Source organism: Rhinolophus hipposideros, assembly GCF_964194185.1.
Source record: "Rhinolophus hipposideros genome assembly, contig: HAP1_SCAFFOLD_71, whole genome shotgun sequence".
NCBI lineage: Eukaryota > Metazoa > Chordata > Mammalia > Chiroptera > Rhinolophidae > Rhinolophus > Rhinolophus hipposideros.
In genome coordinates, this window is record NW_027669346.1 from 372097 (window position 1) to 398459 (window position 26363).

A 26363-nucleotide genomic window follows, 5' to 3' on the forward strand; every position below is an offset into this window, starting at 1 on the left:
TTACAGGAAGGAAGGACACAGGATGTTGGTAGTTGTCTAAGTAGTTTTGCTTGTTGAATTGGAGGAACCAGGAAAATTTAAGGTTTGTGTGAAAACATATTAAACCTTTGAGCCTTTGGAAACACTCTCTTTATAGCAAGTAGGAATGTGGTATCTTCCACCTGCACCCGGAATTACAGAGGGGGTCCCCTTGAGTCCAAAGGCACTGGAGATTGCTGAACTACATAGATCTATGGCCCACAGCAGGTGTCTCGTCACCTCCACCTCTTTGCCCAACGCGCTGATGTCCTTCCCATGGAGATGGAGGGTTGGGCATTACTGTGAAAACAGTAATGGAGTTGGGTAGGTGGTAACATGCCTGTGTTGGGAGTGGATGACTGAGGCTCCATTTAGCTTGTTTTCCAGGAACAGCGAAATAGAGAACTCCTACTGTGGGTCATTTGAGCCCAACCTTGTTTCAGGAGTCTATGCCTTCGTAGGCTGAAGTTTTCAAGTTTGGAGATTGCCAGCAAGCTGTGCGGACAAGTGATCTGGGAGTGGGGAGGCTAACAACGTACATATTTGTTCTTTGACTTTTGTACATGTAAGCTGCAAACATTTCATGCATTTCAGGGACCTCACTGTAGTGTTTTTGAGTGAAAACAAGGAATGGGGTAAGTTTAGTAACTGCTTTCTATGTTAAAGAAGCAAGACTGCCGTTTTTGACCCACACAGATTAATCTTTGAACCAGGGACAGACCATGGAGAAGGGTTAGTGTATCGTTCTACCTTGATTTAGGTCATTGCTTTTGTCCCAGTTCACGTTCCTATTGTCAGCTATTAATTGCGTTTTCAATTCAGCCTTCAGGACTTTTGGTGAAAACAAGGTACTCTCAGGTGTTGCCAACATGTTTGCTGTCATTCTTTGTTATGGAAACTTAGAGTGTCTCTTCATTAAATATTGCACGAGTTGGGAGTGGTGGAGGCAGCAATAGATAACTGATAGCTTTTCTAGAACATCGTCTAAATTTTAATCATATCAAGAAACTTCATTTCCTATGCAGATAGCTGAATTTTGCTCCCTTTGTGTTTGTTGTTTTTGTAAAGGAATGCACTCACTGTTTTTGTTGTGTATTTTTACCCTAAAGTCTTTCCTGGAAACCTGGCAGGAATGATTCACGGGCTATATCAGACGATGGACTCTTGGATGTTGGTACCAAGGTAAAAGGCTCCTGTGTGAAATTAACTTTTTTACTCTGAATTTAGTTTTGTGTAGCACTTGTAAAATTTAATAGTGTTCCCCCTACCATTGTTTTATGTTTGTAATGGAAAATGTGTCACTGTGAACCATTTTATAATATATCACCACTTGAGGGTTTTTTTCCTTTAAATTAAAGTTTATTGGGGTGCAATTGTTAATAAAGTGACATGGATTTCAGGTGTACAATTCTGTAATATATTATCTATATCTCACATTGTGTGGTCACCAGCCAGCCAGTTCTCTTTCCATCACCCCATTAGACCCCATTTAGCAATAGTCCTATTTCATCTTTACTTACCACCGAATACTATTCCATTATTTATATGTACCACAACTTCTTTATCCATTCATCTATCGAAGGACGTTTTGGTTGTTTCCGTTGTCTTACCCACCGTAAGTAAAGCTGCAATGAACATTGGAGCACACTTGTCTTTATGATTCAAAGTTTTCAGATTATTTGAGTAGATACCCAGGAGAGAGATTGCTGGGTCATGTGGTAATTCTATTTGTAATTTCTTGAGGAACCTCCACACTGCCTTCCATAGCGGCTGCACCAGCCAGCATTCCCCCCAACAGTGTATGAGGGTTCCTTTTTCTCCACAGCCTCTCCAACACTTGTTACTATTTGTCTTGTTGATGATAGCCATTCTGAATGGGGTGAGGTGATAGCTCATTGTGGTTTTTATTTGCATTTCTCTGATGATTAGTAATGTGGAGCATTTTTTCATATGTCTATTTGCCATTTGTAAGTCCTCTTTGGAGAAATGTCTCTTCAGGTCCTCTGCCCATTTTTCAATTGGGTTGTTTGTTTTTTTGTGTGTTGAGTTGCATGAGTTCCTTGTATATTTTGGATATTAGCCCCTTATCGGAGGCACTGTTTGCAAACTTTTTCACCCATTCAGTTGGTTGTCTCTTTATTTTATCGATGGTTTCTTTTGCTGTGCAGAAGCTTTTAAGTTTCATATAGTCCCATTCATTTATTTTAGCATTTACTTCCATTGCCTTTGGAGTCATAAAATTCATAAAATGCTCTTTGAACCCAAGGTCCATAAGTTTAGTAACTATGTTTTCTTCTATGCAGTTTATTATTTCAGGTTTTATGCTTAAGTCTTTGATCCATTTTGAATTAATTTTGGTACACGGTGACAGATTTCAGCCCTGTTTCATTCTTTTGCATGTGGTTTTCCAATTCTACCAGCACCATTTATCGAAGGAGCTGTCTTTTCTCCATTGTATGCTTTTTGCTTCTTTGTCAAAAATTGTCTGTCCATATTTATGTGGGTTTATTTCTGGGATCTCAATTCTATTCCATTGGTCTATGTGTCTGTTTTTCTGCCCATACCATGTTGTTTTGATTATTATTGCCCTTTAGTACAAGCTAAAGTCAGGGAGTGTGATACCTCCAGCATTGTTCTTTTTGCTTAGGATTCCTTTGGCTGTTGATGTCTTTTGTGGTTCGATACAAATCTGATGATTTTTTTGTTCTATTTTTTAAAATGTGCTATTGGGATTTTGATGGAGATTGCATTAAATCTGTATATTGTTTTGGTAATACGGGCATTTTAACTATGTAGCTTGTTCCAATCCATGAGCATGGAATGTCTATCCATTTCTTTGTGTCTTCTTCAATTTCTTTTAAAAATGTCTTATAGTTTTCAGCGTATAAATCCTTCACATCCTTGGTTAAGTTTAATCCTAGGTGTTTTATACTTTTTCTTGCAATTGCAAAAGGAATTGTTCTTTTGCTTTCTTTTTCTGAGATTTCATTGTTAGTATATAGGAATACAATGGACTTTTGTACATTGATTTTGTAGCCGGCAACTTTACTGTATTTGTCGATTGTTTTCAATGGCTTTTTGGTGGAGTTTTAGGGTTTTCTATATATAGCATCATGTCATCTGCAAAGAGTGACAATTTAATTTCTTCATTCCCAATTTGGATGCCTTTTACTTATTTGTCTTGCCTGATTGCTCTGGCGAGGACTTCCAACACTATGCTTAAAAGCAGAGGTGATAGGGGACAGCCCTGCGGTGTTCCTGAACGTAGAGAAAAGGGCTTCAGTTTTTCATCATGAATTATGAGATTAGCTGAGGGTTTGTCATATATGCCCTTTATTATGTTCAAGTATTTTACTTCTATACCTATTTTATTAAGTGATCCAATCATAAATGGATGTTGTATCTTGTCAAATGCTTTTTCTGCATCAATTGATATAATCATATGATTTTTGTCCTTTATTTTGTTTATGGGATGAATCACATTGATGGATTTCTGAATGTTGAGCCATCCTTGTGCACCTGGGATGAATCTGCTTGGTCATGATGAATAATCTTTTTAGCATATTGTTGCATTCGATTTGTTAGCATTTTTCTTAGGATTTTTGCATCTGCATTCATCAGAGATAATAGTCTGTAGTTTTCTTTTTTTGTGTTATCCTTACCAGGTTTTGGTATCGGTAATGTTGGCCTCATAAAATGATTTAGGGAGTATTGTCTCTTCTTCAATTTTTTGGAAGAGTTTGAGTAGGACAGGTATTATATCCTCTTTGTAGATTTGGTGGAATTCACTAGTGAAGCCATCTGGTCGTGGACTTTTGCTTCTGGGAAGGTTTTGGATGACTGATTCAATTTCCTTAGTGGTGATCGATCTATTTAGATTTTCCAGTTCTTTATGATTCAGCCTAGGAAGGCTATATGTTTCCAAGGACCTGTCCATTTCTTCTAGGTTATTGAATTTGGTGGCATGTAGTCCCTCATAGTATTCCTGGATGATGCTTTGTGTTTCGGTGGCGTCCGTGATAACTTCCCTTCTCATTTCTGATTTTATTAGTCTTTTTTTATCTTACTGAGTCTACCAAGGATTTGTCAATTGTATTAATCTTTTCAAAGAACCAGCTCTTTGTCACATTAATTTTTTCTATTCTCTTTTTGTTCTCTGTTTCATTTAGTTCTGCTCTGATTTTTATTGTTTTCTTTCTGCTGCTGACATTCAGTTTCATTTGTTCTTCTTTTTCTAGCTCCATAAGATGTAAAGATGAGGTTATCTATTTGGGATTTTTCTTATTTCTTGAGATAGGCCTGTAATGATATAAATTTCCCTCTTAAAACTGCTTTCGCTGCATCCCCAAAATTTTGGTAGGATGTATTTTCATTTTCCTTTGTTTCTATGTATCTTTTTTTTCTTCTGTAAGATAGTTTTTGTTTTTTTATTTTTTTTTTGAAGCTTTTCATTGTTCCCTTTCCAGTTTACTGTTTTTTTTCTGTTTTTCACATTCTTTTATTCGTTTCCGGTGCACAAAACAATGTAATAGCTAGACATGTATCATTTATATCCCTCACACAGTCATAACCCCCTCCCCCCTCCACTGCCTCTCTGACATCTCACACAGCCATTACATTTCCACTGTCTCTATTCCTAATGCTGTACTCCGCTTCTTGTAACTATATGTAATATATATGTAATATATATATTTATATAAGATATATATATATAGTATGTATATATATATTTTTATATAAAATATGTATATGTATTATATGTACATGTAAATTGTACTTGACATTCATTATTCAGCTTCAGGTGTACAGTGCAGTGATCAGCCATCTACATCATCCCTGAGGTGGTCTCCCTAATGAGACAAGTATCCATTGGATACCCTACAAAATCTTTACGAAATTATTGATTACATTCCCCAAATTGACTCTCGTATCCCCGTGGCACTCTTGTGGTTACCAACTGTTCATTCTGATCCCGTGACTTTCCCCCTTATCCCCACCCCCTCATCTAGCAACCCTCAGTTTTTCCTCTGTGTCTTTGAGACTGTTTCTGATTAGTTCATTCATTTATTATTTTCTTTAGATTCCCCATATGAGATCATATGGTATTTGTCTTTCTCTGTCTGACTTATTTCACTTAATATAATGTTCTCTACGTCCATCCATATTGTTGCATGGTAAGATTTCATTCTTCTTCGTGGCTGTGAAATACTCCATTGTATAACTGTAACGGTTTCTTAATCCAATCGTTTACCAATGGGCATTTCGGTTGTTTCCATGTTTTGGCTATTGTGTATAGTGCTGCAATAAAGATAGGGGTGTATAAATTTTTTTGAATTAGAGTTTTGGATTTCTCCTGATAGATACCTAGGAGTGGAATTGCTGGGTCATAGGGTAGTTCCATTCTCAGATTTTTGAGATACCTCCATACTGTTTTCCATAGTGGCTGCACCAATCTGCAATCCCACCAACAGTGCATAAGCGTTCCCTTTTCTCCACATCCAGGCCAGCACTTGTTGTTTGTTGATTTGTTGATGAAAGCCATTTTGACTTGGGTGAGGTTGTATCTCATTGCGGTTTTTATTTGCATTTCTCTAATGATTAGTGAAGTTGAGCATTTTTTCATATGTCTGTTTCCCATCTGTATGTCCTTTTTAAAAAAATTACTCTCCATGTCCTCTGCACATTTTTTAATTGGGTTGTTTGTTATTTTGGAGTTGAGTTGACTGAGACATTTTATAAATATGGGATATTAACCCCTTATCAGATATATCATTGGCAAATATCTTCTCCATTCAGTAGGATCCCTTTTTGTTTTATTTTTTTTTATTTTTTTATAGTTTTATTTTATTTTATTTTATTTTTACATCCCTCACACCGTGAACCCCCCTCCCCCCATCCACCACCACCCCGACCTCACACCGAGCCATCACATTATACACATAAAATTATAGTTGGCATTCATTAATGTCCAGTCTCTGGTGTACAATGCCATGACCAGGCATCCACAGCATCCCTGAGGTGGTCTCCCAAACAGGACACATGTCCATCGGACACCCAACAAAATCCCCAAACACTATTGAATAAGTTCCCCAAAGTAATTCTCAAAAAACCCTGAGGCCATCCTGTGGTCACCAGCCGCCCCCCAATCCCTTCACCCTTCCCCCCATCCCCAACCCCCTCCCCCCTGCCCATCTAACAACTCTCGGTTTTTTGTGTCCCCAAAACTGTTTCTGATTAGTTCATACACATATTCTTTTCTTTAGATTCTGCATATAAGTGAGATCATATGGTACTTGTCTTTCTCTTTCTGACTTATTTCACTTAACATAATGTTCTCTAGATCCATCCATGTTGTTGCAAATGATAAGATTTCTTTTTTCTTTATGGCTGCGTAGTACTCCATTGTATAAATGTACCACAGCTTCTTAATCCAGTCATCGACCGATGGGCATTTCGGTTGTTTCTGTATCTTGGCTATTGTGTAAAGTGCTGCAATAAACATAGGAGTGCATACAGATTTTTGAATTGGAGCTTTGGATTTCTCCGGGTAGATGCCTAGGAGTGGGATTACTGGATCATAGGGTAGTTCTATCTTCAGATTCCTGAGATACCTCCATACTGTTTTCCATAGTGGCTGCACTAATCTGCAATCCCACCAACAGTGCACTAGCGTTCCCTTTTCTCCACATCCCCGCCCGCATTTGTTGTTTGTTGATTTATTGATGATAGCCATTTTGACTGGGGTGAGGTGGTATCTCATTGTGGTTTTTATTTGCATTTCTCTGATGATTAGTGAGGTTGAGCATTTCTTCATATGTCTTCTTGCCTTCTGTATGTCCTTTTTAGAAAAATGTCTCCTCAAGTCCTCTGCCCATTTTTTAATTGGGTTGTTTGTTTTTTTGGAGTTGAGTTGAGTAAGTTTTTTATAGATTTGTGATATTAATCCCTTATCAGATATATCATTGGCAAATATCTTTTCCCATACAGTAGGATCCCTTTTTGTTTTATTGATGGTTTCCTTTGCTGTGAAAAAACTTTTTAGTTTGATGTGATCCCACATGATTATTTTTTCTCTTACTTCTCTTGGCTGAGAGGATGTATCAGTAAAAATCTTACTCCAGGTAATGTCTATAAAGTTTCTTCCTATATTTTCTTCTAGAAATTTTATGGTTTCAGATCTTACACTTATGTCTTTAATGCATTTTGAATTTATTCTTGTATATCGTGTAAGGAAGTGGTCCAGCTTCATTCTTTTGCATGTGTCTGTCCAGGTTTCGCCAACACCATTTGTTGAATAGACTGTCTTTACCCCACCATAAATTCTTGCTTCCATTGTCATAGATTGAATGACAATATAGGCATGGATTTATTGCTGGGCTCTCTATTGTGTTCCATTGATCAATGTATCTGTTTTTATACCAGTATCGTGGTGTTTTGATTACTGTAGCCTTGTAGTATAATTTGATGTCAGGTATCGTTATACCTCCCACTTTATTCCTATTTCTCAAGATTGCCGAGGCCAACCAGGATCTTTTATGGTTCCATATAAATTTCAGGATTATACGTTCTATTCTTGTGAAAACCATCCTTGGTAATATGATAGAAATTGCGTTGAATTCGTATGTTGCCTTAGGCAGTATGGACATTTTCACTCTATTAATTCTTCTTATCCATGAGCATATTATGTGCTTCCATCTATTTGTATCCTCTTTAATTTCTTTCTTCAGTGTCTTATAATTTTCTGAGTATAGATGTTTTACTTCTTTCATTAAATTTATTCCCAGGTATTTTATAGTCTTTGAAGCAATTGTAAATGGGATTCTTTTCTTAATTTCTCCTGATACTTTATTATTGGTATATACACATGCAACTGATTTCTGAATATTAATTTTGTATCCTGCTACTTTACTAAATACATTTATCAGTTCTAATGGTTTTTTGGTGGAGTCTTTAGGGTTCTCTCTATATAGTATCATGTCATCTGCATATAATAACTATTTTACTTCCTCCTTACCAATTTGGATGCCTTTTATTTATTTTTCTCGTCTGATTGCTGTGGCTAGAAGTTCCAGCACTATGTTGAATAGAAGTGGAGAAAGTGGGAAACCTTGCCTTGTTCCTGATCTTAAGGGGACTATTTTAGCTTTTCCCCGTTGAGTGTGATGTTAGCTGTGGGTTTATCATATATGGTCTCTATTATGTTGAGATATGGTCTCTCTATTCCCATTTTCTTAAGAGTTTTTATCATAAATGGCTGCTGGATTTTGTCCAATGCTTTTTCTGCATCTAATTGATATGATCATATGATTTTTATTTTTTATTTTGTTAATGTGGTGTATCATGTTAATTGATTTGCGGATGTTGAACCACCCTTGCATACCAGGAATGAATCCCCCTTGATCATAGTGTATGATTTTTTTAATGTATTGCATAATTGTGTTCAGTAATATTTTGTTGAGGGTTTTTGCATCTATGTTCTTTAGAGATACAGGCCTATAGTTTTTTGTTTGTTTGTGTGTTTTTTGTAGTGTCTTTGTCTGATTTGGGGATCAGAGTGATAGTGGCCTCGTAAAAAGGTTTTGGGAGCCTTCCCTCCTTCTGAATTTTTTGGAATAGCTTGAGGAGAATAGGTGATAATTCTTTTTTGAATGTTTTGTAAAATTCACCTGTAAAGCCATCTGGTCCAGCACTTTTGTTTGTTGGGAACTTGTTGATTACTGATTCAACTTCCCTGGTGGTAATCAGTCTATTCAGGTTTTCCGTTTCTTCTTGAGTTAGCCTTGGAAGGATGTATGCTTCTAGAAAATTTTCCATTTCTTCCAGATTGTCTAATTTGTTGGCATATAGATGCTGATAGTAATTTCTTAAATATTTTTGTATTTCTGTGGTGTCTGTTGTCACTTCTCCTCTTTCATTTCTGATTTTATTAATTTGGGTCCTCTCTCTCTCTCTTTTTGATAAGTCTGGCTAAAGGTTTGTTGACTTTGTTTATTTTGTCTAAAAAACAACTCTTGGATTCATTGATGTTTTTTATTGTTTTTCTGGTTTCTATTTCATTTATTTCCGCTCTGACCTTTATTATGTCCCTCTTTGTACTCCCTTTGCGGTTATTTTGCTGTTCTTTGTCCTGATCCCTTAAGTGTGAAAATAAACTGTTGATTAGTGATTTTTTTGTTTCTTTAGGTAGGCCTGCAATGCTGTGAATTTCCCTCCTAGGACTGTTTTCGCTGCATCCCATAGATTTGGTTTGTCATGGTTTGATTTTCATTTGTCTCGAGACATGTTTTGATTTCTTCCTTGATCTCATTGTTGATCCATTCGTTATTTAGTAACATGTTATTCAGGCTCCATGAATTTGTCTGTCTTCCAGTTTTTTTCCTGTAGTTGATTTCTGATTTTATAGCGCTGTGGTCAGAGAAGACAATTGGTATGATTTCAATTTTCTTACATTAATCAAGACTTGTTTTCTGGCCTAACACGTGGTGTACCTTGGAAAATGTCCCGTGTGTGCTTGAGAAGAACGTGTATTCTGCAGCTTTGGGGTGAAATTCTCTGAAAATGTTGATTAAATACAAATGGTCCAATGTGTCATTTAAGGCCATTGTTTCCATATTGATTTTCTGTCTGGAATACCTGTCCCTTGTCAGAGGTGTGTTGAAGTCCCCTACTATGATAATATTACTGTTGAGTTCTGTCACTATGTCAGTAAATATCTGTTTTATATATTTAGGTGCTCCTATGTTGGGTGCATAGATGTTTACTAGGGTTATGTACTCTTGTCGGACCAATTCCTTTATTATGTATAGTGCCCATCTTTGTCTTTTAATATATTCTTCAGTTTAAAGTCTATTTTGTCAGATATAAGTATTGCAACTCCAGCTTTTTTCTCATTTCTGTTTGCATGAAATATCTTACTCCAAGCCGTCACTTTCAGCCTGTGTGTGTCTTTTGATCTGAGGTGAGTCTCTTGTATACAGCATATACAAGGGTCTTGCTTTCTTATCCACTCAGCCACCCTATGTCTCTTGATTGGAGCATATAATCCGTTTGCATTTAAAGTGATTATTGATAGGTACATAGTTATTGCCATTTTTAAATTTGTCGTTAGATTGTTTTCATCTTTCTTCTGTTTACAGAAGCCCTTTTAATATTTCCTGCGATGCTGCCTTAGTGGTAATAAATTCCTTTAGCTTATTCTTTTCTGGGAAGCTCTTTATCTCTCCTTCAATTTTAAATGATAGCCTTGCTGGATAAAGCAATCTAGGTTGTAGGCCCTTGTTTTTCATCATTGTGAGTACCTCCTGCCCCTCCCTCCTGGCCTGCAATGTTTCTGTAGAAAAGTCATTTGATAGTCTTACAGGAGTTCCCTTGTATTTAACTTGCTATCTTTCTCTTGCTGCTTTTAGGATTCTGTCTTTGTCTTTAATCTTTACTGTGTTAACTGTAATGTGTCTTGGTGTGGGCCTGTTTGGGTTTATCCTGGTTGGAACTCTCTGCACTTCCTGGAGTTATACGTCGGTTTCCTTCACCAGGTTAGGGAAGTTTTCAGACATTATAACTTCAAATATGTTCTCGATCCCTTGCTTCCTTTCTTCACCTTCTGGTATTCCTGTGATGCGCATGTTGTTGCGCTTGATGTTATCCCAGAGGACTCTTAAGCCATTTTCGTTGTTTTTTACTCTTTTTTCTTTTTGTTGTTCCATGTGGGTGATCTCTGCTGACTTGTCTTCATGTCGCTGATTCGATCCTCTGCTTCATCTAGCCTGCTGTAATTCCTTCAAATGGGTTCTTTATTTCAGTTATTGTATTCCTTAGTTCTAACTGGTTGTTCATTATGATTTCTCCATCCTTCTTTATGTCGTCACTAAACCCCTTCAGTATTCTTATCATCAGTGTTCTGAACTCTGTCTCTGACAGGTTGGTTACCTGTATTTCATTTGGTTCCAATTCTGGAGGTTTCTTCTGTTCTTTTATTTGGGACATGTTTCTTTGTTTCCCCATTCTGGCTGACTCTCTGTGTTTGCTTTGATGTATTAGGTAGGTCCCTTATGGGTCTTTGTTTTTATTGGTTATCTTACGTAGTATGCGTCCTTTATATTTGACTTGCATGACTTCCTTCTTCTCCTCTGCGTGTGCACCAAAGGTGACTCTCGTTTTGTGTATATTGTCCTGTTAAAGTTGATCTTTAATTGCTTTTGGCTGGTCAGTAGGTGGGATTGACTCCTAGGCTGCCTAGTTGTGAATCTTGGCTCTGCCCACAGTGGTAGTTCTGCTGAGTGAGGGTTGACTGCTCACATGAGGCTTGGCCCCTATGGGCTCTTGTGCCTGTAGAGAATTCCTTCTGGGTGTGTCACTTGTAGGTCAAACCCGATAATACTCTAACTTGGTCTGGAGTCGGCCTCAGGGTGTTTTGAATCTTGTGCCTCTTGAGCTGGGCCCTGGTATAGAGCAATTTCAGAACAAAGCAAATCACCCAGCACAACAGCAACACCAACAGCAAAGAAAAAACAAATACACCCATGTAAAAACAACTGATAACCCACACTCAACACCGGCAAAAATATCAAAAATACACAAACAAAACAAAACAAAAAAAGCAGCGTCAGTCTTTGCTTAAGCCTACCAAGTAATCTCCAGGTTGTCCTCTCCTGTACCAAAGAGTCCTCTGCGTCTTGGGCAGGCAGAGACGCTCACCTGGTGCCCAGAGTGACCCTGGGACGGCAGTTTTAGATGTGTGGTGCCATAAATTCTGGATGTCAGTTTTTACAAAGTCAGTGCATTTTCCTCTCTTGCCTGCACATATGCGCACTGAGAGTAACACAGCCAGCCCTGTGCCCAGGTCTCCTGAGTCTTAGGGTACTTCTTCCCTATGTGTGTGTGGAGGGCAGGAGATTTCTGAGTTGATGAAAGCCCAGAGCTGCGTCTGCCGCCTACTGCTGATCCCTGGGAGTGCCTCCGCAGTTGTAATTGCCCTGCCCTAGGCAGGCCAGAAAAGGTGAGAGCTGGAGATGGAGGAGTCTTCTCTCTCCCAACCCAGTAGCGTCACACTCTTCCCAGCCTCTTCCCTGAGTCAGAGCTGCAAACCGGGTCCTCCCAGATCCTGAGTGCTCTGACTCCTCTGTAAACTGACACTGCTCTTCAGCTCAGGGGCCAGCGTGAGTCTCTGGAAAGGCAGGGGTAGGATTGGGAGAGTGGGCGGAGGGGCCCAGGTGTGTTGATCATGTCCTTTGTCCGACCTAGGGCCCAGCTGGAGGTCTCAGCTGAGGTGACTGCCTCAAATGCTGGATATGCTGCTCTCTTGGCAGGAGAGATCAGCTGTGGGATGCAGGGAAAGAGCCTATGTCTTGGCTCTTGTGGTCTCTGTTCTGTCCTGGGATCCTCTGTGTCTCCACAGCCGCAGATGCGGGCTGAGGTCGCCACTCCGCCCCCTTCTGTCTTCCCCTGCTCGCCCAATTTGCCCACCTTCAAGTAATCCTCGAACGAGTCTCTTACCTTTTCTGTGTGATGAGCAGAGTCCATTGACCTGGTCAAAGAAGAAATAAGAGGATAGATCAAAAGATACATAGAAGAGTGCTGCCATTCCTATGATGTCACTCTTCGCTGCTGCCATTCCTATGATGTCACTCTTCGCTGCTGCCATTCCTATGATGTCACTCTTCTGTGTATCTTTTGATCTATCCTCTTATTTCTTCTTTGACCAGGTCGTTCTTTAAAAGTATGTTGTTTAATCTCTATGTATTAGTGGTTTTTCCTGCTTTCTTTTTGCAGTTGATATCCAATTTCAAAGCCTTGTGATCAGAGAATATGTTTGGTATGATTTCAGTCTTCTTAAATTTGCTGAGGCTAGTTTTATGTCCCAATAGATGATTTATCTTTGAGAATGTTCCATGTACACTCGAAAAGAATGTTTAGTCTGATGTTTTAGGATGAAGTGCTCTATAAATGTCAATTATGTCTAGTTCATCTAATGTGTCATTTAGGGCTGCTATTTATTTATTTATTTTGTTTGAATGATCTATCCATAGCTGTCAATGATGTATTTAAGTCCCCTAGTATAATTGTGTTTTGGTCAATTTCTCCCTTTAGTTCTGTTAGTAGTTTCTTGGTATATCTTGGTGCTCCCTGATTGGGGGCAGAAATATTGATGACTGTTATGTCTTCTTGTTGTATAGTCCCCTTCATCACTATGAAATGTCCATCTTTGTCTCTTGTTACCTTTTTTATCCTGAAGTCTGTTTCATCTGATATCAATCAGTATGGTTACACCTGACTTTCTCTGGATACCATTTGCTTGGAGTGTCAATTTCCATCCTTTCACGTTGAGTCTATGTTTGTCCTTGTAGCTGAGATGTGCCTCTTGGAGGCAGCATATGGTTGGGTTTCGTTTTTTGATCCAATCAGCTACTCTGTGCCTTTCTATTGGTGAGTTCAATCCATTTACATTTGGGGTGATTATTGATATGTGAGGATTTCCTATCATTCTATCTTTTCTTTTCTGGTAAGACTGTGTCTCCATTGTTTCTTTGCCTTTTCGTTGTTGTCTCTTATTTCTATGTGGTGGTATTCTATGATTTTTCCCTCTGTTTCTTCTTTTATTACATTATGTATTTCAGTTCTGGATTTTTTTTGAGTGGTTACCATTAAGTTTATGTAAAAGAAAGTTTGATATTTAGAGTATTCCATTTTCTTCAGCATGCTTACTTTCTCCATTCCCATTTTCCGGTTCAGACCTTTACTCTCCCCACTTTTATGTTTTGGTTGCCACAAATTGTCCCTGTTGATGGTGGTCGAATAGCCTCCTTCAGCATTTCTTGTAGTGTAGGTCGTGTATTAGAAAATTCTCTCAGCTTCTGTATGTCTGGAAAGGTCTTTATTTCTCCTTCATATCTAAAAGATGTTTTTGCTGGATATATTATTCTTGGCTCATCATTTCTCTCTTTCAATAGTTTGAATATTTGGTTCCACTCCCTCCTGCCTCGTAGAGTTTCTGCTAAAGAAATCTGATGACAATCTAATGGGCTTTCCTTTGTAGGTTACCATCTTCTTTTCCCTGGCTGCCTTGAGGATTCTTTCTTTGTCATTGATTTTTGACAGCTTCAATATAATGTGCCTTGGAGAAGGCCTGTTGGGGTTGAGATAATTAGGTGTTCCATTTGTTTGTTGGATTTAAGGATCCAGTTCTTTCCATAAGTTTGGGAAGTTCTTATCGACTACTTGTTCGCATATATTCTCTGTTCCCTTCTCTCTTTCTTCCCCTTCTGGTATGCCCATTATTCTTATATTGCTCTTTCTGATGGAGTCAGAAAGTTCTTGTAGAGTTCTTTCATTTCTTTTAAGTCTCAAGTCTCTTTCTTCTTCCATCCCTGTGATTTCCAGATTTCTAGCTTCGATGTCACCGATTCTTTCCTCCATCTGGTCAACTCTACGACCTAAACTGGCTGTTTCATTTGTCATTTCTTTTGATTTCTTAATCTCCAGAAATTCTATTTGGTTCTTTTTTAAAATTTCAGTCTCTTTTGTAAAATACTCATTTTGTTCTTGATTATGTTTCTGAATTCATTAAACTGCCTGTCTGTGTTTTCTTGCATCTCATTGAGTTTTTTCAGAACTGTAATCTTGAATTCTCTGTCATTTAAGTCACATATTTCCATATCTTTAAGTTTATTTTCTGGAGACTTTTCAATTTCTTTCTGAGCTGTGTTGTTGCCATGGCTATTCATGGCAATTGATGATTTATTATTTCTCTTCCTAGACATCTATAGGAGTGGGTTGTGCAACAGGTTGATAGAAAGAGGTCTTTCTTTTGCTTTCCAGTAGGTTTTGGGATAATGTTTTATTTTCTGTGCGACTGCAGCCGTTTGTTCTGTCTCACACTGTAGTGTTATGTTTTCTGTGCGCTATTCCGGCTTCTCACACAGTGGTGGGATTCCCTGGAAGGCGGGCGTCTCCTCTGTGAACAGTTCGCTGGGGTCACAAGGCCCTGCCTCCGTGGGGAAATGCGGAGAACTTCTGAAGTTCCAAAGCTCTTCCTGCACCAGATTCAGAGCCCCTGCATTTCAGCAGTTCTGTTTATTCCTGCAGGGGTCCACCCAGATAGGTGGGGACAGGGGTGGCACCGGTGGGTTGTGAGAGATGGCCCAGAGCAATGGTGGTGACAACCACCTCAGCGGGTCCTGCTTCCACAGCTCCCTCCTCTTTGCTGGAAGTACTTGGGCTGTGAGTCCTTGACTGCAGACCACAGTTCTCAGAACTGCAAATATTCTGTTCTTTTGATCTGACACTGCTACTGTTCTGCTTCTAGCACTGGGCAGGTGGGGGCGGGTCGAGCTCTGGGAGGGTTGGGAGGGGGCAGCTAGTCTCAGTGTCTGAGTCTTCCATTCTTTACTCTGCAGTGAGGGCTTACCACTGTTTTCATCCTTCTTCCCTCAGTCTTTGCTCTGAGGTCTCTGCCATTAACGTTGGGTTCAGCTGTGTTATATGCTGTCCTCTCAGCCCTGTGGGCCATAAGCGGAGCCCTAGTAGCACGAGTTCTTTCCTCTTCTGTAGCTGTACTAGTTCCGGGACTCAGGGAGCTCGGAGCACTAAGCTAGGTCTGGGTCCTGAGCCTGCATGGCCCCGTCTCCGCACTTCTCCCTTCTCTCCTCCACCGCTCGAGCAATTTGTCCACCTGTAGGCTATTGCAGTAGTACGCCCCTTAGTCTAGCCGGTCTGCTGCACAGGGAGTCCTTTGTGGAGTGATAGTTGTTCAACTTGTTGTAAATTCCAGGGAAGATTTCAAGAGGCACACCTCACACTGCCATTTTCACGACATCACTCTTTCTTTTTTCCCCTTAACTTTAGGAAGTATTGAACATGGTGACTGAAAAAAAGAAGGGGCTGGGAAATACATAGTGATAGTTAAATTTTATTGGGAGGTTTCCCACAGTGATGGAGCTATGCAATTTGGTTAAGGGTAAGGAATCTTAATGTGACTTTTACATTACATCAGTGGGTCTTTTATAATACTCGTGCCTACGTGAAATCTGTAATGGATTCATTTACTTATTGTAATAGTCATGAAATCTTCCTGATACATTTCAGTTTTTAAAACTATGTAGCATGTAATATATAGTTTTTATTTTATTACACTTTGTATTTTGGTATCACATAGTTGGTAGGCGTGAGTGTTTTCTCTATGTTTTTTTTTTCTTTTTTTAAGTTATATTCAGTTGACATTCAATATTATTTTATATTAGTTTCAGGTATTCTGGGTTCATCATTTAGACTAAAATAATAGAAACTTTGAAAATTTAGAACTCAAGTTCTCTATCTCAAAACCCATATTACAAAGGGATTCCACTATGTCCTCAATCATTACATTATGAATATATTTAACTGTCTTCATCTAATTGAAGAGTACATGTTTTGCTTAAAATAATAACTAATTTTAGAAGCAGAGGTTCTTAAACCATATACTAAAATGTCAAATTTCAGAAGGTTTTTAGTTTCGCTTCTTAAATGTAAAATTTTTCATTTCTGTTATAGTTGACATTCCATGATGTCAGCCTCAAGTATACAGCATAGTGGGTAGGCATTTATATAATGTGTAAACTGGTACCCCGATTAGTGTGGTATCCCTGACACCGTACTTAGTTATTACAATGTTATTTACTGTATTCTCTGTGCTGTGCTTGACATCTTCATGACTATTTTATAACTGCCACTTTGTACTTCTTAATCCTTTTTCCATTTCAAGCATTCCCCCAACAATTCTCGAACCGGGCAACGATCAGTTAGTTCTCTGCATCTATAAGTTTGTTTCTCTTTTCTATGTTCATTTATTTTTTATTTTTTGCATATCACCAATACGTGAAATCAGGTGGTATTTGTCTTTCTCTATCTGACTTTTATCACTTAGAATAATACCCTCTAGGCCCACACATGTCACAAACGATAAGTACTTATTGTTTATTACAGACAAGTAGTATTTTGTTATATATATGTCCCACTTCTTCTTTATCCAAGATGATGGATCCTTTGGTTACTTTCTTATCTGGACTATTGAAAATAATGCGGCAACAACCATAGAAATGCATATTGCTTTTCAAATTAGTGTTTTGTGTTTCTGTGGAGGAAAACCCAGAAGAGGGACTGCTGTGCCACATGGTACTTCTATTTCTAAATTTTTGAGGAACTTCCATATTGTTTTCCATTGTCTGCTTGGATTTGCAGTCTCACCAACAGTGCACAAGGACTCTTTTCTTCACATCCTCAACAACACTTGTTGCTTGTTGATTCATGGATGATGGCCATTCTGACAGTTGTGAGGTGGTAGCTCATTGTGTTTTTAATTTGCATTGCTCTGATGATTAGTGACACGGAGCATGTTTTCGTATGTTTCTTGGCTATCTGTGTGACCTCTTTGGAGAAAAGTCTATTCAGGTACTCTTCTCATTTTGTAATCGCATTGTTTGTCTTTTGGTGTTAAGGTTTATGAGTTCCTTATATGTTTTGGATGTCAACCCTTTATCAAATATATCATTGGCAAATATCTTCTCCATTCACCCGCTCGTGACTTCATGTTGTTGTTGGTTTCCTTTGCTGTGCAGAAATTTTGTAGTTTGATTGTCGTGTATATGGGTCTTGCATTCTTAACCATTCAGCTACCTTATGTCCTTTCTGGAGCATTTAATCTATTTACATTTAAAGTAATTATTTGTAGGTACATAGTTATTGGCATTTTATTATTCACTTTTCTTCTCCTCCTCCTGCTCTTCCTCCTGCTCTTTTTCCGTCTTCTCCTCCTTCTCTTCCTCCTCCTCCTCCTACTTCTCCTCCTCCTTTTTTTTCTAGTCGTGGTTTTACATTTCTTGTAATAGTGGTTTCCTGGGGCTGAACTGCATCACCTCCTTTTTCTCTGGCAAGCTCTTTACCTCTCGTTTGATTCTAAATGAGAGCCTTGCCGGATACAGTGCTCTTGGTTGTAAATTATTGCGTTTCATCACATTTCTATATTTCTTGCCCATTCCTCTGGCCTTCAGATTTACTTTTGAGAGATCACCTGACAGTCTTATGCGAGCTCCCTTGTATATAACTAACTGCTTTTCTCTTGCTGGTTTTAATATTCTCTCTGTGTCTTTACCTTTTGGCGTTTTAATTCTGGTATGTCTTGGTGTGGGCCTGTTTGACTTTATTTTGTTTGGAACTCTCTGTGTTTCCTACACTTGTGTTTCCTTCAACACGTTAGGGAAGATTTCCGTCATTATTTACTCAAATAGGTTTTCAATTCCTTTCTGTCTCTCTCTTCTCCTTTTGATAGCCCTACGAGTTCTGTTACACTTTATCTTGTCCCAGAAGTCCCTTAAAGTATTCTCTCTCTCTTTTTTTTTTACTCATAATCATTTTTCATATCTTTTTCTTCTGTTCTGATTGTGTGTTTTCTGCTATCTTGTCTTCCAAATCACTGATTTGAACGTCTGCCTCAACCAAATCTGGTGCCGATTCCATCTATTAATTACTCTTTTCAGATGTTGTATTTTTCATAGTTGAGTTTTGTTAATGATTTCCATGTCCATTTTTTATGTTTGCTGTCTCGGTTGAAGTGTTACAACGTTTATCTATTTTTCCCCAAAGTTCACTGAGCGTCCTTAGAAGTAGTATTTTGAACTCTGTGTCTGGTAGATAGCTTGTGTCCATTAGTTCTTGTGTTTAGTTCTTTCTCTAGAGTTTTTTCCTGGTCTTTCGTTAGAGAAATGTTTCTTTCTGTCTTCTTTTTTCACTGCATCTTTATTGTTGTTTCTCTGTATTCTGTAGATTGCTAATTCTCCTCATCTTGACAGTATTGCCTTACATACCAGGTGTCGCATGGGGCCCAGTGGTACAGTCTCCCCGGTCACCTGAGCCGGGTGCTCCAGAAGCTCGTGTGGGTGGTGTGTGCCCTCCTGTTGTACTTGAGCCTTATTGCTGTTGGCACATCTGGGTGTGGAATTGACCCTCAGGACGACTGGCTGTGACTACAGTAGATGAACCTTTGTGTGTGGGCTGACCCCACAGAGTGAGATCGGCTGTAGCAGGGCTCCGGTGTCTGCTCAGTCCATGGCTTGGGCGTGTCATTTGTGAAGCTAATTTGGTGATGTTCTGGTGTCACTTGAAGCTGGTCCAAGGTGTGTTGGATTTGGGGCCTCTTGGGAGGGGCTGTGGGGCAGGCCCAGGTCAGCTGCTGCTTGTGCCCAACCGGGAGCCACCTAGGGGAAGCTACAAAGTGACCTGCTATGGATAGCTGCGTTTGTGAGTTTGTAGGCACCTGCGAGGCGCTATGTTGTGAAGCAAGACAGGCTGATGGATAGGATCCTAGAAAGAAACGGAAGTCCTCAATATCATAAATTGCAGCCCGAGTGGCTGTTGTAAACTAGAATTGTGATGATGCAACACCTCTGCTTCCTGAGTGACTCCCCATTACGTGAGTGTAGAATTCATCTGCTAGCATGACATGCGCCTTCTTTGATTTGGTTCTGATTCTGCAGTTGTCTCTCCATCCCTTTCTCAGAGTTCCAGGCTAACCCCATTCTTCTTCTGCCCTCACCTACAATATGTTATTTTATACGCAGGCTTTTGCGCCCGCTGCCCTTTCTGGACTCTCCTTCATGGTTTCCCTCAGTACCTCGTATGTCTTTCAAGATGCAGCCCTATTTTTGCAGCATCTGGTACAACTGATTGTTGTTTCTTTTGTGCCCGTACTCTACTTTCTTCATCTGAGGTGTAGAACTGGAGAGTGGTACTTTCCTTTCTGATTGTTTTCACGAATTGTAATATATCGACCCCTACTAGAATATAGGACAAAATCTTTCATTTCTATTTCCAGCTTCCCCTGGGTCTATGCCTATGATTCGATGGCTACGATAGCGGTTTGTTGTCTTACTGACAGAAGGACTGAGTGAGCGAGTGAACGAGTAAATGAATATGATGTTTGCTGAAGTTGGGTTTTTCTTTTCTTTTTTTTAATAGAAAGAAGCAACCAAGCCGGCAACTGGAAAAAGAGAAAATGGTGTGGATATTATTGAAAGTGCTCCACAAGAGCAAACAAAAACTGATATCTTGACTTGTGTTGATGGAGCATACCAAAATAATACAAGTGATAATTTAGTGACTATCTATGAATTCTTTCTAGCTTAAGTGCTGCTATACACAAATCTAACACGTGTAGATCCAACTGTGATTTTCATTTCTTATAAGCATTTCTTCCTATCTTTTTTGCAAAAGTATCCCCACTACTAACAACTGCTTCTTCTTGCAAATGCTTCGGCCCCCCGAAATTCTTTTCTGCTATTACTTTTATGGAAATATTTTTGAATGTGTATTTAAAATTCGTAGTGATATATGTTCATATTAATGTTCTGTGACTACATTTTATAGTTAAAATATCAGCATTAAGATTCGGAAAAGGAGCTGTGAAATCATGTTGGGATTCTGAGGTACTGTCATTTTTTATCATTATTATTTTAAATATCACCATTCAGTGATGTTAAAACGTAAAAGGTATGCTTTGACTATACTTTCTCACCTCTGCATTTCCCCACCTAAATTATTTTCTTATGGTTTAGCCTATAATTAATAAAATACATATGTGCTTAATATAATGAGACAGCGTAGTACAATTCTGCTAACTTGCAAGGTTCACTTAAGGCGGTCGGTGTAGAATAGTATAAAACAAGAAGGCTTCCAAGTCATAAGGAATCAGTTGGGTTCTGAAGTTAAGTTCACCTAAAAGCTAAAGCATTATTCCAGCTTGAAGTATGTCCAAATGCATGATTCTGTGGTTTTTATGGTTGTGTAAATGTCCTAATGAGATTCAGAAAGAAAGAATTTGGAATTTAGGGTTTTTTATACCTTGGAACTTGAAAAGATAATGCCTGCTATATGCAAGTATTATTGTATTTGTATTCTGCAATAGATCTGCAAGGAACTTTTCCAGGGAAGGAAGAGCATTGTTAATAGTAATACTATGTAGGATCATACTAACAACAATCGGCCGAGTGCTGCTTTAATACACAACAACTGCCCTGTTCAGTTAAAATAGCATGCATTGAGTATCTTGATGGCAACCATGCTTGTAGTAATAGAAGTACAAAGTAATGATGAGCCAATGTGAGATGACAGCTGTGAAAAGAGAGAGGAGGAGTGTGATCTTCTGATATAGGCAACTGCTGCCTACTGGTGTAGACACTGTGTTTGAAGATAAGAACACACTAGAACCCTGGATAGGTCACTTACTAGCTGTGGGATCTGGGGGAAACTTCTTTTTAATCTGTTGGATGTCAGTGACCTCATTCATCATAAAGGTACTTATGCCTACCTTTCAGGGTGTGAAATGAACTAATGTGGTAACAAATGTGAAAACACTTTGCGAAGTGTAAAGGGAGCTATAGAAATGTAAAATCAATGATCACAGTGGGCGGTAGTGACTTACCAAATGGTGGGGACACTTTTTGTAAACCTGAAGGACAATCAAATGGCAGTAGTGTCAAGAATAGAGTGGAAAAGTTAGAAGGGGCATGTGGATTTCTAATCTGGGGGATGCTAAACTTCAGGAGACTGTGATAGGCGATACCCTGTTGATGTGTAGTGTTTCGGTACTTGAGGCTCTGTTGGTGTGAGCTCAGTGTTTTGACCTGAAGTAAATGTCTGTGTGGGATACTGCCACGTGAAGCATGAGAAGGAGCCAGTCATTTGAAGGTCTAGGAGCGAAACCTGCTGGGCAGGGACAGCAATGGATCGTGTGGGTTCATCATTTTATTCTAGTGTCTTGGAATGGTCAGGAAGCAGGAAGAGGGCTAACCAGCATCAAACCATTTTTATATTTGTTGTTTGTGTGGAAAAGAAATAAACTGTGCATGGCAGATGCCCGGTATATTTGAGATGGTTAGTAAATAAATGTTCTTATCTTTTCCTGATTAGAATTTATTAAACTTTTTTGAAAAGTTGCATAACTATATATAATGTTTTTCCTATTGTTTATTTAAATATAATTTAACAAAAAGCTTTTCTTACAACTTTGTCATTCTATTTAATCATTTTTCCTATCAAAATTTTTATCAAATAAGAGTTTGGTTTTTCCAAGCTCTTGTTGACCTAGATGAAGTAGGTTCTAAAATGTTCTGTTTACACTCAACAGGACATACACCAAGGTTTCTTACCATGTCAAGCAAGTATCTTGTTTTAACACTAAAAAAACAAACAAACAAAAAGAATGTATCATTAGAAATATTTCAAGTTATAGGAAATACACTTTTCAAGGTATTAGTTCGGTGCAAGAGTAATTGCGGTTTACAACGTTTAAAAAAAATTGCACAAACTGCACTATCACTTGTACCAAACTAATATTTGCTTAAATACATATTTTTCAAAAAGTCCTTTTCTTGGAGATTATAACATTAATATTGTTATCCTGAATTGTTAACTAGAGATTGCATGAAGTGTCCATTAGTTACTAATCATGTTGTTTCCTAACCCCTTCAGCCGAGCATTGAAGTGGAAGATCCTGTTCCGTACAAACCTATAGGAATGGACGATGTGCAACCCTTCAGACCAGGTACACTTTGTAATACCAATTTAATTTTGGGAAGGAGTACGCAAGGACATGTGACATGCTTGCAGTCTTCTCTTCCTCATTCCTTTTTTTTTGTTACAAATTTAATGGAAGGATTTGACATAAATAACGTGATGTCATTGTTAGTATCGGTGTTTGATGAAAAGGTATTCACAGGAATAAGAAAATGAGATTTTAAAACGGTGACTTCACTAAGATAGTTCTCCGTTTGTTCGATACCCTAAATGTCCCAGTTTGGAATCCCTGTACTTAATACGGGTTACCAATGATCACACTGGAAGATTTTTCCAGCGTTTTCAAATGGTCATTTGAATTTTAACATTTACCCAAGTAATCTCCAGTTGCTACCATGACAATTCTTTTTAACTTTACTTCCTCTTAGTGTTGTAACACTGATGGTCTTAAAACCAGATGTTCTGCTGAGCAGACACTGGCTATGTGTGTACGTGCGCCTATGGTGTCTTCGATTATTAAAAATGGGAGAAGTAATTAATGGTAATGAATATTTGGTAGACACAATCTTTGAAAATAACAATTCTGAAGCTTTTGTGCCTTGGGATGCTTTTATGCTATTAAAAATTATTGAGAATTCCAAAGAATATTTTTAAGTCGGTAGTCTCCATAGATAGTTACAATATTGGAAATAAAAACTGAACAATTTAAAATAGGAGCACACACAGTCATGCATTCCGTGAGCCATTGGAGCTACGACCCAGTAACCATAGAGCTATGATGTCACCATCAGAGCTGTGATATCACGGCTGTGGAAAGCTCTACTGTACACTTAGAAGAGAATGAGAGTGAAAATGGCAAATGACATTCAGTCTTTCTGTGAAAATAGCTTTGACCTTTTCGGGCCCCTCGACTGACAGACCTTGGGACTTCACGGATTCTCACATGACATTGGAAACCACCGTTTTAAATGATGTACGGGCTTCCTGGATGTGAAGTGATAAAAGAGGCTTTAAAGCTTCACTTCTACAATTGTGTTTTTCTTTCACTTGTCTTAAAAAGTTTTAAGCTGAGAATATTGTTTAAAAAAACAAAAGGAAAATACTTTTGTTATATATTCATTTTCTGTCTCATGGTACCCTGTACTCTTTGGAGCTCATGGGGACCTCGTTTGATCTCATTTTTCCTTGTAAACAATAAGGTCGCCCAGGACTGTAATTTGTCATGTGAATATCTGTTTATCTAAGGCTTAAAAATGAATTCTGAAGATATTGGGGTATTTAGAAAAGACCATTTTCTTGTAATAAGTAGTTTCTTATTTGGAATTGTACCATTCAATGAAAGTTTTTTAAATCCATGTTTGTCACACATATTTAAAATTAAGATAAGCGGTTAGACATAACTTTTGATAATGACAAAAAATGTCACACACAGCACCATGTTAAGTAATAAGAAGAAAAGCTTTAATTGGAACCACATTATATAACAGAAATTGCTGAGTGACAATAGTTAATTCAACTTAACTTACGTGAATGGCAAGTATAGGACACCTAAAATAAAATGAGCTCTGAAGGAGTAGAGTGTTTGGGAGAAAGGAGGACGTGGGACTGCTTCTCTGAAGAAGGAAGTTTTACAATATGGTCAACTTTGTGTTATTTTTACCTCCTCATAAACGAAAATTTTATTTTCAGATTTTTCCAGCTGGGATTCTACTTCTTTGACTTTCAATCATGGAACTTGTCAAATATCCGGGGATTCGAAATTTGGTGATAAAAGGCCATTTGCCACACACTCAATGAGACCTCTGTCAGCACCCACAGAGTTTGGACAGATGCCCGTAATAGACAAACGAAAGACGCAGGTTGTAGGTGTGTTCCTCTTACATAATTCTTCCCTCCATGAATTGTGTGAATCACAGCTACAAGAAAACAGAGAAAGCAAAGAAGGAAATAAAAAAAACAGAAAGAGTTCAACCCTAGCCCACCTCTGTGTAGGTTGATCGTAGTTATGAATTTCCTATAGTCATTTTGTAGCAAAATCTGCTTTATGTTTACGCAACTCACAGCCAAATGGAATAAGTTTTAGCAAGACATTGGCATTCTTCCTCAATCAGAGTAACATAAGGAAATAAGAAAGGGAATAAGGAGAAAGGGTGAATCCATTTAGACTAGTATTTCACGTACCCTGGGGAGTATATATGCATACATGCACACATATATAGGTACATATGTATATATGTGTATATATATATATATATATATATATATATATCTGTGTATATGTGTATGTATATAAATATATAAATATAAATATACACACACACACACACACACAGATATACAGCAGAGGAAGTAAAAGTTCTTCATGTATTAATTGCCCACCAGTTGTATCAGTAACATTCACTCTACTATAGTCTTCAGGGGTGTTCCCAAACAAATATTTTTACATCACTTGAATCTGACGCTTTCAAAGTTCTGTGTTTTTCTATTGTGTATTTACAATGTATTTGAATTTTTTTTCTTTTAACAGTGGATGAGTGTTCTCAATGCGACCCTGCAAGCAGGTAGGATTTTATGGATTTCTAAAATTGCATGTTAACTAAGAGACTGCGGAGAGAAGCCAGTAAGCTTTAATGAGTGTTCTGCTCTGGGCTAGACCCTATACTATGTGCCTAACATTGGTTATCCCAGGTCGTCGGCACAGTAGATTTGCAAAGTAGCTGTGCTGTTCGGCCGTTTTTATTCATTAGAGGAGTGTGGTTCCAGGAGGTGGATTAATTGACACTTGGTTCCATAGTTACCAAGTGGCTGACCCGTGATGTGACCTTCAGCCTGCTTGGCTTCCCAAGTCCGTTCTCTTGTCCCTCAGCCTGTACTGAGAAGTGCCTGGACAGGTCTGGATTCAAGATTCAGGTGCACGTCAGGTGGCCTCAGAGAGTCCCGTTTAGTGATGCCTTAATGCTGATTTAGAAGTTTCCTATCAAGCCCAGTTAGCCCAAGCTCTGTCTTAATGTACTTGACAATTGCAGCAGTCACGAGAACCTTGTTTTCACCATCAGTGTTGAGGGCAGATGTCAGTTCGCTGTGGCCACAGAACCACAGGTTGTACATAAGCAAGACCTAATCAGATAAATGTTTTCAGGTATAATGCGATGTACCCTTCTTGGGACGAATTGTTGTTCTGTAAGTGAAGATCATCTATGTATAGACTGTTGTGCTAATTCAGCACAAATTGAGAGGATATTTCTAATTGACTTCTCTACTTACTGACTCCTCAGACTGTGTTTTCCTTCTGGCTAATACCTTTACCTTGTTCTAGGAAGTTTTTTCTCTTTTTCCAGAGTCTTTCTTCCTTCTTCCATGACTTTTCTTGATTTTTTACCTTTTTCTCTGCTTTACTCGGGGTAGTTTTGTTGCTGTTGTTGTGTTATTTTTTTCCACTTCTGCCAGCTAAGTATTCTCCATTTTTCTTGACAGAATCAAAGGTACATAGAATTCCAGGTGTTGAAGGAATGTCATCAATTAATTATTCAAAACACCCCCTAGTATTTCATGCTGCCATTAATGTTTTGGTCAAGTGGTTGATCACATGAGGAGTTTGAACTGTAAGAGATTGAAGTGACTTCTTTGAGTACAGTGAGTGATGAAATGAGATTAGTATAGGTTTCTAAGCCCAGTACACTTCCTTCTTTATCATCCTTTGGGTGAGTGTTTTAATTATGGAAAGCTCTAGTGAATGCAATGGAAGAGGCTAAGAATGGAATTAGCAGGGGAATCTACATTTCAAGAGGAACAACACAGGTTGGGAT

The 26363-nt window shown here is 38.5% G+C and overlaps 1 protein-coding gene across 3 annotated transcripts in view; it reads left to right on the plus strand.

Annotated features, from left to right (window-relative positions):
• The window catches only part of LOC308495624 (uncharacterized protein), a 45307-nt gene extending 23087 nt beyond the window's left edge, over window positions 1-22220 (plus strand). The window contains exons 7-8 of one of the 3 annotated variants that reach the window (XR_013993017.1): window positions 1128-1200; window positions 20002-20626. Coding sequence is in view for 2 of the 3 variants with exons in the window: in XM_081080593.1 (XP_080936719.1) it covers window positions 1128-1200; window positions 20002-20169 (241 nt within the window). In the remaining variant the exon portion in view is untranslated. Of the gene's footprint in view, window positions 1-1127; window positions 1201-20001 lie in introns of all 3 variants that reach the window. The other 2 variants (XM_081080593.1, XM_081080594.1) reach the window with 2 other exon arrangements.
• Window positions 22221-26363: the final 4143 nt, after the last annotated feature.